Source organism: Rhipicephalus sanguineus, chromosome 3 (assembly GCF_013339695.2).
Source record: "Rhipicephalus sanguineus isolate Rsan-2018 chromosome 3, BIME_Rsan_1.4, whole genome shotgun sequence".
Lineage (NCBI taxonomy): Eukaryota > Metazoa > Arthropoda > Arachnida > Ixodida > Ixodidae > Rhipicephalus > Rhipicephalus sanguineus.
The window spans coordinates 158632023-158645459 of record NC_051178.1 but is presented as its reverse complement, the minus strand read 5'-3'; the positions used below and the strand labels follow the sequence as shown (position 1 = coordinate 158645459).

The window sequence follows — 13437 nt, the reverse complement described above, 5'->3', positions numbered from 1 at the left end:
CAGGCGTGGACCTATCGCCGGTCAAAGTCGAACCACTTACATGCACGTGGGTGGGTCCGTTGTCTACCCATCCCCTCCAAACGGAGAGTGCGGGTACCTTAGAAGATTATCCAGCAATTCCTGATAAATGTAATTATAGGAATGATGGCAGTCACTCACGAGACCCTGTCGTCGACGTGGGCCACCGCTATGCTCAGCTCAGACCTTGGCATCCAGACGTGGGCAATCTAGCCAGCCCGTGGGGCCACGTTGAGGCAAGGCATTGACGTTCCTCTGTGGGAGACCAAGGTCTGGGCCGCGTTAAGCTTTGGCGGAGGTTCAATTACGTTGTATCCATCCATCCACGACACTCATTAAAAGATGCCCATCACTTTGATGAATATCGCAAGTTACATCCCCGTTTCGTTGTGGAGCGGTTTGTCTTGGTATGGATGAATCGCGTGTACCATACGGCTTGGTACTAATGCAGGGTAAAATATTAGGTAGTAAGAAAGCAGCACGTGTAAAAAGGCCGAAGTTTATGGTTAGACTGCACATTACCACAGGAGCACAAGTTTTTTCATCCAAGTAAATGTTAAATGCTTGTTTTTCTTTGCTCTGTGCTCGGAACGAGGATGAAGTGGCGTGTCTGTGTCGGCTTAAGAGAAAAGATGAGTGTAACAGAACAGACAACGCAAATCCAGTTTATAACTTTCAAAAGCGTACAACGGAGCGCTTGAAAGGTCTCCGTTACAGATCAGCAAGCAGGACGCAGTGTTATCTGATACCTAGTGAGTGTGCTTGCTGAGAGTCTACGAGGAGTAACTGTAGCCTCGTGGAACGGCAGACACAAGACGTTGTGCCATCTCGTTGAGTCACAGGCGCCCTGAAGTTGGCGACCAGTTGCCACGTGCTGGCTCATCGTTTTTTTCCGAGTATTCGAGTGCCATATCTTTCAGGTCAAAAACACGATAGGCCTGTCAGACGGTGCTGTCTCCGAGTAAGCAAAGTAGAAGTGTTCGGTTGCGCCTATTTGAAGCCTTGCGCTTGAAGATTGCGTGACCAAGAGGAGATTTAGATAGCCGAAATGAAAGCAAGGAAGAGACCCACTCCCATTTGCGGACGTTGCGGAGAGAAGTTTCAGACGTCAGTTGAAGGAGAGGCTCGGAAGCGTACGGGTGCCAAAGGTGAGCTTTTCGCTGCTAAAAACTCCAGCATGAATATCTCAGTACATATAGCTTATGTGTAACAAGTACTTTACTGCAGTCGAAGTGTCTACGCTTGCAAATTAATATATACGAAAACAGTTTTCCATGCTAAAACCAAGGAAAGCTTTCCTTGAAGTAGTATTACAGCGACATATAGGAGATACCTCGTTTTCTGGTGGTTCTCTGTATCGCTTATAATTTACAGTGTTTCTAACTTTTTTAGCTGAAACAGACTCTGTCCGTAAATGGGAAAATAAGATTTCCCAGAAAGTGTGTGGCAGAAACTCCAAGTAATTGCAAACGTTGTACATTCTGCCATAGTCTGTTCGAACGGCGCGGTCACAATTCCATGCCCACATTTAAATGAAGTTGTAAATATATTATGGCTGGTTGTCGCGAATGAAGACTATTGTTAGTGACCTGTTCCTAGCCGGCTTTCCCTTTGCGCGAATTTAATGCTGGCAGCAGTACTATCAGCCATTGCGCCGGACACATGATATCAAACTTAGGTATTTGCAATAACTCCGGCTATCTCCAGCAGATGATCGTATTGACGACAGGCAGTTTCCAAGAAGAACAAATAAACTGTAGGAGGGGAGCGAATTGGGCGAGTTCGAAAATGCTCATGATGGTTAGCGCAAACGCAACACAGACGAAAAGAAGAAAAAACGACGACACAAGCGCTATCTAACAACTGAATGTTTATTCGAAAAATCACAAATATATATGTCTAAGAAAGAGGAAAAAAAAGAACAGCAAACCCGCACATGCGCCAAAGATAATTGACAGATAAAAACGTGTCTGCTAACAAAACTACGCCCTTTCCAGGAAAGACACTTCCTAATCAATCAAAGCGATAGAAGGGCAGCTCATGCACGTGTCTTTCTTTTTGATCAACTCAAATCCCTCCGCGATTTCCCGATTACGCGCACTCGGGAATTAGTAATTTTGCGGGCGACGAACCTGCACGAGCGTTAAATGTTATACTGTGCATTAAACGGTTGCAACTGCGCTTTCCCTTGCTACTACTCATAATTACACGTCTGTTCACTTTCGTATCTTTTTCCCTCTTTTCCTTTACCTATCTTCATTTCCTCCGTCTTTTCCCTCCTCCCGGAGTAGGCAGGCGTTGTTCCCTTCTGGGTGGCAGTTGCCGTCAATGCTCCCTACATATTTCCTTTGTGTCGTGGTGCTTTGCGAACGCATATCACATAACACTAATAATAAGTGCACGTACTTTGACCCTAGTTTCCTTTTTTTTCTTTTTGCATCGCCAACCCACATCCAATATAGGATAATAAACAAGATTTTTATTCCGGTTTATCTCCTTGCCTTTCATCTTTCTCTCTGGCATCTTGCAGGGGAAGAACAAAAAGCAAGACATGCAGATATATTTCATCTCCGTCGCCTTCGCTGTGTTCAGCTGCGGTAAGTACGTGACATCGATAAAATTAGAATATCTTGAGAAATTTCATTTTTAATTATCGGGTTAGCTTGATTTCATCTGGCGTTACTCCCTTGCCCGACATATCTCTGTACACCACTAAGATCTATCCATCTATCATGGGCGGCAGCTTCCAGTGAGCACAACGGGCGTGTGAGCTCCTGGACATCCCAGAGCTTGCATATCTTTTGCTTCTTTATCGCGCTTTGTTGCACTGCAATCGATTAAGGACATTTGTTCATTCGTAGCGCAAGAAAACGATCACAAAAATAAACAGTAGACTTGTGTGGCTAGAAAAAAATGAAAAACAAGCTCACAGCAATGCAGTTTCTTTTAAGGAGTTACATTAGAGGTTCTAACCACCTGCTATCAAAGCACAACGTTTAGAACTTTGCGTACGTATAACTTGATATCGGGATTCACTACCATGCAACTATCTAGTATCAAAGCACGACGTTTAGAATTTTGCGCACGTATAACTTGATATCAACATTCCCTTCCATGGAAAACATAAAACTGCGCCTACATACAGGACACAAGAAGAAAGAAGTGAACGGGACTGCGCTGGTCCCGTCCACTTCTTTCTTTCTTCTCGTGTCCTGTATGCAGGCGCCGTTTCATGTTTTCCATGTCTTACCAACTAGCCCCCCACCGTACGCTTCTTGAATTCCCTACCATGCATATAAATATATTGCGTCACCTATAGCTATTGCTGAATGAAGGGAGGAAATTTTTGAGGGCTCGCTTCTTTGTCTGACACAGCCTTAATAAAAACCAGCAGACAATGAAGCCAAGGATGGTATTGGGGACGTTAACTGTACTGTTTTAAGTGTATTGTAGCAATTGTTATATAGATGTGAAGAAAGTAAAGTGGACGATAAGACAAGTTGCAGCTGGCAGGGACCGAACCTGCGACCTTCGAATCCGAAGGTCACAGGTTCGGTCCCTGCTAGCGGCAAGTTGTCTTTTTGATTGTGTGCACATTAAGTTTTGCATAAATATTAGTAAAACGTATCCTATACTTCGCACGGCAAATGTAGAAAGCGATTATTCAGTATTATATCTTAATCCTATCTATCTATCTATCTATCTATCTATCTATCTATCTATCTATCTATCTATCTATCTATCTATCTATCTATCTATCTATCTATCTATCTATCTATCTATCTATCTATCTATCTATCTATCTATCTATCTATCTATCTATCTATCTATCTATCTATCTATCTATCTATCTATCTATCTATCTATCTATCTATCTATCCGTGTGTGTGTGCAACAATTGCATTAGGATGCTCACTGTACTTCCGACACAATGTTTGTTTTATGTCTTTTCCATATTTACAGCGTCAGCAGGGACGATCCCAGAGGCAAATGCATACATAGACACAGTTCTGGATCATTACCTACCACCCCTCGTGCGGAGCACACGTGACCTATACCCGAACGTAGCAATTCCAGACTTCCGTTTTAAGGTTGGTGAGTTGACAAAAATCATTGTCAGCGCCCTCCTGCGGTACTTGAAAAGAACCTTATTGAGCGACCACCTGTGAAACACAGCACTGTGTGTGTGATGTTTCATGTGTCTATCCTTCTCTCTCTCTCTCTTTTACTCCTCTATTCCCCCTCCCAATGTGTAGGGTAGCAAACTGGACGCATTGTCTAGTTAACCTCCCTGCCTTTCCTACATTCCTTCTCTCTCTCTCTCTCTCTCTCTCTCTCTTGTCAGCGCCCTACGGGGTTTCCGTCTTAGTTCATCGTTTCACAGAAGCTGCAGCGCACACAGTGTGCCGGGACGTAGAACCGTGTGGTGCGTGCATTCCTTTTTTTGGGACTGTTTGCGGTAGACTGTTTCTCGTTGACTATGGTTCGGCACTACGGATTCTCAATGAAGCGCAACGTTGTCGCCACATGACGGGAAGTACGAAAAGAAGAACACGAACACGAAAGCGATACAATTGACTGTTAAACTGCAGCGTAAATGTTGCAACGTCGCGCAAAAATTAGCTCCGTAAAAACATCGAACTTCGGTTGCAGTGCACGTTCAGTACTTCGAATTTCATGCCTGCGAAATATTCTGAGGTTTCGGATTTCAGTCAAAGGGAAAAATATGGCAGTGCCGCCAGAAGGGAAAGTCACCAAAGGCACTATCAATGTTTAGTGTCGTGCTCTAGTTCCACGGACAGTGCATTATCAACACGTGGCAATACGTCGGTACGATGTAACATGTGAAACAGTTGCTGCTAGATGGATGTTTTCAGTGTCTTCTTTCTAGCGGGGTAGTGGCCTGCTCGCAATCAATATCTGATTCGGTCAAATGTCTTACCTATCTGCATTAAACAATAAAAAAACTGTACATTCATAGTCTAGCTTGCGGGGCTTTAAAAGTAAATTGTGGTTTTTATTTAATGTCGTTTTTGTTCTTTCTCCCTGCTTTTCCGCACGGATCCTCCAACCGCCTCTTTATGATGTCTATCGTGGACCTGTTTACCTTTCCAGTGCTGTCCTTAAAACGCAAGGCTTGACGTAGGCTAGAGCCCAAACATACACGTGCGTGGACATCTCCCCATTAAAAATTTATACTATGTGTTTCGTCGCTTCCTTCGCTTTCACACAGCAAGCTCATGATCGTTCCTCTTAACTGTACGTCACATTTATGATTATAATGATATTGATGTTGATGATAGCGCCGGAAAACCAGCAATAACTGCACCCTCTGGCAGCAATCAGGAGCCTCAAAACACTGGAGTTATGAACAGCTCTCCAAGTGGAATTGCAGGCGTCTCTCTTTGATCGTGTTCTAGTTGAGAACGATAGCGAACTATCTGCACTTCTTAGAGCCCAACGAAAGGTTGAGGCAGCTTCAGAATGAGGAATTTTATATGCTCAGATTATATGCGCGCAAATGCACGACTGATCAGCAAGAACACTAGTGTTTGTGAAAGGAAATGTTATTCAATACCCTCTTGTTTGTTCGCGCATAGCTCTAGCCAGCAGCTTAATTCAGTACGCTTCCCTGTCTCACCTCCTGAGACGATTGAAGGTAGCCTCGCGGTGCGCAATATCGACAATCTGCATAGCCAAAAACACGTGGAATATCGAATGGTTTTCGGAGACATTCATACCCCCCTGTGCGTGCGTAGATCATTAACCCGCCGTGGCAGCAAGGCGGCGGCGAACCAGACGGTTAAATTGTGCATTTAATGTCTATGTTTTGTTATCGCAACAAAAATGCAAGATACCAAGATCGCTTGCATTATTTCAGCTATAAAAAAGAAGAAAAAAAAGATTTCAGTGCCAGATCATGCCCACGGGGCCAGTGAGAGGGGATGTAGGAAAATTCTCAGAAAAGGCAAGAAGAATTTATTTTTTTTTAATTTTATGTTCTTGCCTGCCGTATTACAGGAGATCAACGTTCGCAGATGAAAAAGCCCTGAAGGAGATACTGCTTTATCTGTTACCACACCTTCCAGACCAACCAGTTTGCCCTGGCCCATTATTCACCACTTTGTCCGCCATAAATCCACATTCATTGCTATCACTGCCTGTTGTCATAGGCTTACAACACAACTCATCGGGCAGAGCGCATGCGTCGCATGGGCTTCGTCGCAGTTGTATCGTAAAGGACGCCTTCGTATGAACACCATGGGGGACTTCCTGAAAAAGCTCCCCGAGGCGAGTGAAATTGAAAAATATAGTGCGTGAAATAAACGCAGACTGATAATGGCGCATTTGAGGACGACAACTTAAGGGGTACGCAAAATGGTTTTGTATTTGCCGAAAGCCTAGCCCAGAGACAGCGCATGACTGAGCAAAAAATCCAAAGCTGCTTTTTCGAGTCTCTTCCATGAATATTACCATGTTCCAAATGTCTGCTGTAGAGGTCGAAAGTTCTTTTCAGGACCTAAGACCCCGCACATCGCTTTAAACCGACCTCACCCAAAGGCATTTCGGGCCCTTCACTGTTGACCAAATGACACATGTTTACAGAATCTCTCCCCGAGAGCTTTTGTTTAGCACAGTAACGATAAACTTCAAAGCACAACCGATTTTTTTTTATGATCTCAAGTAATCTTTTTCCCACCGCCACTGAATGTGAAAGAAGGCTTCACTGACTACGTCAATACTTCTTACTGGGCGAGTTGGTTCTTTATGGAGTGAGGAAGTGCCAGCGCGAGCAGACACCCACAAGAGAAACAACAGTTCCTCTTGTGAGTGTCTGTTCGCGCTGGCACTTCCTTCCCTCATTGACAACGCATCGATGCTTGTTCTTTCATTCAGATCCTGAAAACTGGCATCACGAATCGTGACCTGAAGGTTAATATTACCGACGCCGGCATCCATGGCTTCGACGAAGGTATCCACCGCTTGGGAAACTGTGAGAACCCAATGCTGGTCGACGGAAACACCACCGTCAACTGCGTGCTCAACATGACTGGCATCGGCGCCACCCTCACTGCCACGGTATGTATGAAGACGTGACGAAGAGGCATCTATCCTGCGCACATCTTGCCAGTGGCGTAGCCGGGGGGGGGGGGGGGGGAAATGTTTTTTGCTGTGGCATTCAGAGCCCAAAATGACACTTGACCACATCTGCCTGCCCGGCCGCCACTTCAAATCAAGGAGGTGCCCCCCCCCCCCCCCACCGAAAAAAATTTCTGCCTACGCCCCTGCATCTTGCGATCCTTTACATGAAGCTTTCAGAGCACAAAGAAATGCGTATACTGCTATGAGATCAAAAGAACGCTCATATTGCTTTATTTTTATGGTTCGCGTCCGTTCCAACTAAGTTTAAATAAGGATAAGAAACAACTTGAGTGTCAACTTAACTGAGAGCTTGGCCCTTGTCTTCTTGAGCCATACTCGATTCATCAATCCCCACTGAAAAATTCAAGCCACTGAGTCATCGTTTGTGGCGTTGTTTGCACAAGGAATGAGAAAAAAAAATTAATTTGCTGAAAACGTAAAACTTGCGAGTCTTTTTCGAAGAATAACCACGCGCAGAAAGCATCCAGCACTTAACTTCCACCTCCCCTTTCTCTTTTCCTCGATGGCGCGGGTTCGATTCCCGGCCACGGCGGCCGTGCTTCGATGGGGACGAAATGCAAAGAAGACCCATGTGCTTATACTTAGGTGCACGTTAAAGAACCCCAGGTGGTAGAAATTAGTCCGGAGTTCTCGGTGTGCCTCATAATCATGTCATGCTTTTGGCACAAGGAATAATTATTATTATTTACCTCTCTCTTTTTTTGCTCACATTGTTTCGTATATTTTATTTGCTGCTTTAGACCAAAGGCGACACCCTTGTGGGTACGATCAAGACCATATGGGTCAACGTGACCTTGAAGAAGGAAACCGTACTGAAGGTGTCCATCACAGCGCTGCCACAGAGACCACCGTCCTTGCAGACTTTCTTCATGGAGAACCTCAAGCTCAAGACGAAGTACGACGATAACCTTAGCTTAAACGAGGATAGAGAGGACCAGTTCGAGGATCTAATTGAGGAAAAGGTCAAGGACTTCCTCATCATCGCAGTCTACAACCCTTATAAGGCAGTGTTCGACAGAGCAGTTCAACTGGCCTATCAAGCTTTCCCGCGCGCCTAAACAATGAAGCCCTAGCTGTTTTCCAAGTTATGAACTTCCACAGTGTTCGATTTCAGTTTTTTAAGTGTTGTGTAATCTTTTCACATAGTAATGAACACTAAACTTTGAACAAATGACCAGTCATATTTGCTTTTCTGTTGTTACACATACTCTGGGAAACATAAAGAATAGGACGGGAAGACACGATGTACTCACTACTGTCGGCACGACGCCGGCAAGAAGAATAGCAACAAGAACAAAGGCGGTCAAGGAGCTGTAAATATTTTTTATTCACAACAACCACATGAAGCCATCATATAACGAAGTGAAGGAAATCGAGGAGAAAATTACGCGTTTTTGAATTGTACACTGTGGAAATAATAAAGAGCTTTCGTAAGATATTTGAGATTGCAGCTGGATCTGTTATGGACGTGAAAAGTTGCTGTCGATTGAAGTTTAACGGACGCGTGAACAACACATCCATGTTCAAGAACACTGAGAAAGAAACCACATTTAAAGCGAGGTACGAGATTACCTAAGAATATAGAAGGTGAAAACGTGACACTTTGTCCTGATGAAGATTTATTAAGAATAACTATTCATTCTAATTGATGTCTTAATCTCTGGCATGAATCTAGTTTATTTAGATAATGTGATCCGCCCGATCCTGGGCCGATCCCCTTGAGCAAGTAGGTGCACCCTAACATCGTCATAATCATCATCATCATACTGCGCAACACCACTCTTGGCGTTTGCGACATTGTAAAGGTCTGAGATGTATTAGCGTATATTAAAAAATAGAAATATCGGCGCTGCAAACAAAATAGTCAAAATTTTCACACGAGTCTCCACCGTGCCATGTTCTTGTGTTCTTCAACACTGTTTGATCCTAACAAAGAATGAAATCCACACTCATCTTTTCATGCCTGTATATTTCACAATTTTTTTTTTCTGAGCGTGAACGCGCCGAGCGACGTATGAACATACTTTATGCCTCTTAAAATGTTCTCAAAGGTAGCGCTGGAGTGTAGCAATTGGGGCTAACTGGTGACAACTATGTTAAAGTTCTACAGCGGGTGCGGGCCGAAATCCAAAATATTAGTGATAAGTCATCGAGGACTCAATCAAGGAGGACCTTTCTATCTCTGTCGTTGTTCCCACGTTATGTCAGGGGAGTGGCCTAACTGTACTGGAGAACAGATGAGAATTTCGTGAACACGGGGTGTCGCAGAAGCTGACACTTCGCCAAGCGGACTTGTCTCCTTCAAGCCTTGAAGAAGATAAGTCTTGAATAAGACAAGTCCGCTTGTCGAAACGTCGGCTCCAGTGACACTCTGTGTTCACGATTTTTTCATGTCTTCAATCTTCCAACTTCCCTTGATCTTCTACCTTTTTCTATTTGTGGTTTTAGGTCTTGATTTTTCATACCTAAGTGATGGGCATGTTATGAAACAGATTTTCTCGGCTGATGCATGCGGGCAACATAGTTTTCCTGACGGAGCCTGGCGACTTCGTGTGGCAATGAGGGGACATAAGTAGGTCTTAATTTTAGCACGCACCAATTAGGACTTGTGATATTTAACGAAAGAATGAGTACTGATGTGACATCGGTTCAGCAGCAAGCCACGGTCCGGGTCAAGCATTTTAAGCACCTTGATGTGAGGGAAGAAGAGACCTACACAAGTGTTCACTAAAACAATGTTAAAATACAAATGAAGCGAAATGAAGCACTGATGAAAAAGACTTAAGGGTTAAATACAACAACGATCAGGTGACGTATGAAATTTGGGAATGGGTGATGGTACCAGCGCCAGCGTTCGCGAATGCAGTTTTGTATTTAAACACAGAAGGTTTGTTTAGTTTTAACGTTTGCTAATGGTCAGTAGGTCTATTAACGTCGGAAGCCCACGGCAAAGCCACAAATGAATGAGAGTAGGGTGATATGGGTCGGGTGGCTTTTGAAGTCAGGGAAGAGTAAAGAAAAGAAATTGGTTTTAAGCTGTTATGAACGTGGATTAAAAAATTTGGCTGCCAAAGTGCCCAAGTACCCGGACCTCAACAGTGAGGACATGGGATGGGTAGGATAGAAACAATAAAAAGAGCGCGGAAATTTAGAAATCCGACAGAAATGAAATCAGATAGGAGAATTTGCAGGGCAACAGAAGGGGCAGCGCTTCGCGCTTGACGCCCGAATTGGCTACCGGTGGACAAACACACACTGGAGTAAATACCCTCAACAGGATCAGTCACGTGTGCCGCAAGAACAGCCGGGATACTACTGAGTACATTGTGATTGGATGCCAGTACTTAGCAAGACCCGTTGAAGGCGTCCATACCTCAGAGGTTTTGGGATTCGAAGCTGATGCAAGCGTTCATTGCTCAGCGAGTGAGACAAGCACGAGAGGTTTGGAATATTACAACTGCATAAGTGTTATGGTCGACGTTTGCCATGTGTCGTAGATAGAAAATCATCCTCATCATGAACCGGCGAGTGCTCAATGACCACACAAGCATTCTGTACAGATGGTTAAGAAGAGAAGCTGAAACGTGCCCACCAGCTCTCCTGTGACGCAGCCTTGCACGACTTACAAGATGTGCTAATTTTTAGTGGGTAAAAATGTAGGGAAGGGATTGATAGAACAAGAGTCTTGACAAGCGTAGATAACAGTACATAAAAGCAAAATAAAAACAGAGGCTTGAGCTAATCACCAAAAAATAAATCAGTAATAAGATAGGTAGGACTCTGAATTGCAACAGATAAGATAACACCCGATTGCAAACATCAGACTATGCCGCTGTACTGGTCACTGCCCAGTTTCAAAATGATGCCAACAAAGATTATCATCATCCTCGACCATCATGCCAACAAATATAGCTGGGAAACGTTTGCTTGCAGCCAATAATATCCCACTACGTCAAATCAGGGTACCGTACGGCATTATGTTTTACGTACTCTAAAGCCAACTCAATCTATCTGCATGTTAGAACGTCAAACCAGTGTTATGTTTTTTTTTTTTTTGCCTTGGGTGCATGCATAGGCGTGCGCACGAGGAGGCGAGGGGCGGTTGCCAGGTCTGCCCCACACTTTTACTCTGTCAGACTTGTCTTGTCATTGTTTAAAGTGCAAGGTTATGGCCATGCAGGTTTCTTACGATAATGGCGACCGATGACCCCTGATGCAACGTATGTTTGATTTTCACTGTTGCATCCATCACGAAGCTTGTGTTTTTTTTCGGTCTAGACCAATAAGAAAGGAGGGGAGAGGCACTTCAGTGAAACAATGCACGCCCCCCCCCTTCCTTAATAGAGAACCCTGGGCGCGCCTATGGGGGCATGGATCAGCTATCTGGCCTACCACACTCACTTTAATTCGTTGCGGTTACCGTCTTTCAGTGTTGCTTCCCAAACCTGTAGTATCTTTCGTCTACTCGTACATTTTTCTGGCTCAGAGAGTCACCGATAAGAGATTCAGATGCGCAAGTGCAAACACGCCGCCACAGAGGCTGTCGTTTAACGCGGAATCCTCCAGTACCGACCGATAAGAAGGTTATGGTGCCAAACCATTGCAGTTTCTGAAGCAATTATCTTTGCACACGCCTTTTAAGGCGTAGGTGCACTTATTGCACCCGAAAGTACTCAGTGCGTGGCAACAGAAGTATAACGAATTATATTATTTTGACCTCTTAAAAAAGGCGAACCAACTGCTTGGGGGCACTCTCATGTCTATGCACTGGCAGGATGGCAATGAATACTGCTTCATAATGAAGGAGACAAAGAGAAAAGATCAGACATATAACAGCAGGAAAGCATGAAAACCAAACTAAGAAGGTTCACTCGTTGACCACTGAGAACAACGGTGTCGCTTAGATCAGTAGTCGACCATAACGCTTCAAAAAATGTCTTTGTTGTAGAAACAAGGTGTAGAAAGTAAGGCTCTTATTTTGATGTGAGGGGGACATCGTATATTTGAACCAGCAATACGCAATGATTTTTCTCACTGCAATATTTGTTTTTTTCCGCATTTACAGCATTCACCTACTTTATCTTTTGTTTGCTATTGTGTTTTTTGCACTATCTCTTTATTTTTAAATAATATTATGTGCTCTTTCAAATGTCTAAGATGTTCTGTAACTTGAGATATAGGCTCGTTTCTCACGCGATAAGGGATTGCCAGCCCTTTCACTCCGCACGATCTTATTGAGTATTGCTAATGAAGAAAAAAATGGAATGTACAAAATGACGATACCAATGAGGCTTATTCCACACTAAAGAGGGCATTGGATATGAAAGCATGGGTCACCGCATTTCGAGTTAGATGCCAGCTCTTTGTAACACATACGTCGTTCTTCATTTGATGCAGCTGCAGTTCTGGGATTATAACTGTTTGCATCCTAATTGAATGCTACGAAAAAGAGGAACTTAATCGCTCAAGCCCTGAACCAATGGGGCTAGACTTCACTTTTCTGAGCTGTCTTGATCACAGCGACATGAAACAACGTGAGCGTTTTAACACTCTGGGTGGATAACTGCAAAACAGCATTTGATTAGCGAAAGGAAATTGACTCCGCAGACTGTTTATCTTCTCTGCTGCAGCACCGCCAACATGACCTGACCTCGAAATTTTGCAAAGCACGTGTCGAACACGCCCATCGTTAGACCAGATCGTAACGAGCGATTGTACCGAGTTCACTTGCCTTTGCCGTATGGTTTCAGATAACACAACTGCGCCCCGACATCGCACTCGAAACATACATGGTTGAAACACACATGGCTGATTTGCAAGCGATATCGTTCAATGTTTGTGGGTCAGTACTGTCCTAGACGTACTTTTTTATGCTCGACAACATTAAAAGTAGGCAGCATTCAGTGTGAGGGAGGCCGAATCAATTAGGGAGGCTGAAATTAATAATGCTACTTCTGGAAAGAAATGTAATGCAGAAGATGGAGAAATGGGCTTAGTTGCTTGACAGTCGACTTTATACCTTTTTTTAAAAGCACATCAAAAACACGTGGGTGGCTTATCCCGTCATTTTCTATTGATTTGGTTTTTTCTGTTGCGCATTAAAGAGTTCACAAGATGCTGGAAAAGAACAGCCTTGTTGGAAACTGGGGGGGGGGGGGGGAGGGGGGGGGGGAGTGATTCTTCAGGGCTGCGCAACTTTATCATATCATTTTACTTATCGCTGCCAGAACATTAGATATGCATTAGTTGCATCGA

At 44.0% G+C, this 13437-nt stretch overlaps 1 protein-coding gene across 1 annotated transcript; it reads left to right on the top strand.

Annotated features, from left to right (window-relative positions):
- The first annotated feature begins 1090 nt into the window (after positions 1–1090).
- On the top strand, positions 1091–8620 carry LOC119387591 (uncharacterized). Its single transcript, XM_049413573.1, has 5 exons — positions 1091–1166; positions 2549–2615; positions 3982–4109; positions 6916–7098; positions 7923–8620. The coding sequence occupies exons 2-5, from the start codon at positions 2570–2572 to the stop codon at positions 8238–8240; spliced, it is 675 nt and encodes a 224-aa protein (XP_049269530.1). The 5' UTR covers positions 1091–1166; positions 2549–2569; the 3' UTR covers positions 8241–8620.
- The last annotated feature ends 4817 nt before the right edge of the window (positions 8621–13437 follow it).

Excerpts from the sequence above, each read along its gene's own strand:
- LOC119387591 (XM_049413573.1), top strand. The coding sequence starts at position 2,570 with ATGCAGATATATTTCATCTCCGTCGCCTTCGCTGTGTTCAGCTGCG. Across the intron at positions 2,616-3,981 it reads CTTCGCTGTGTTCAGCTGCG|CGTCAGCAGGGACGATCCCA; the intron begins GTAAGTACGTGA and ends CCATATTTACAG. Across the intron at positions 7,099-7,922 it reads GCGCCACCCTCACTGCCACG|ACCAAAGGCGACACCCTTGT; the intron begins GTATGTATGAAG and ends TTGCTGCTTTAG.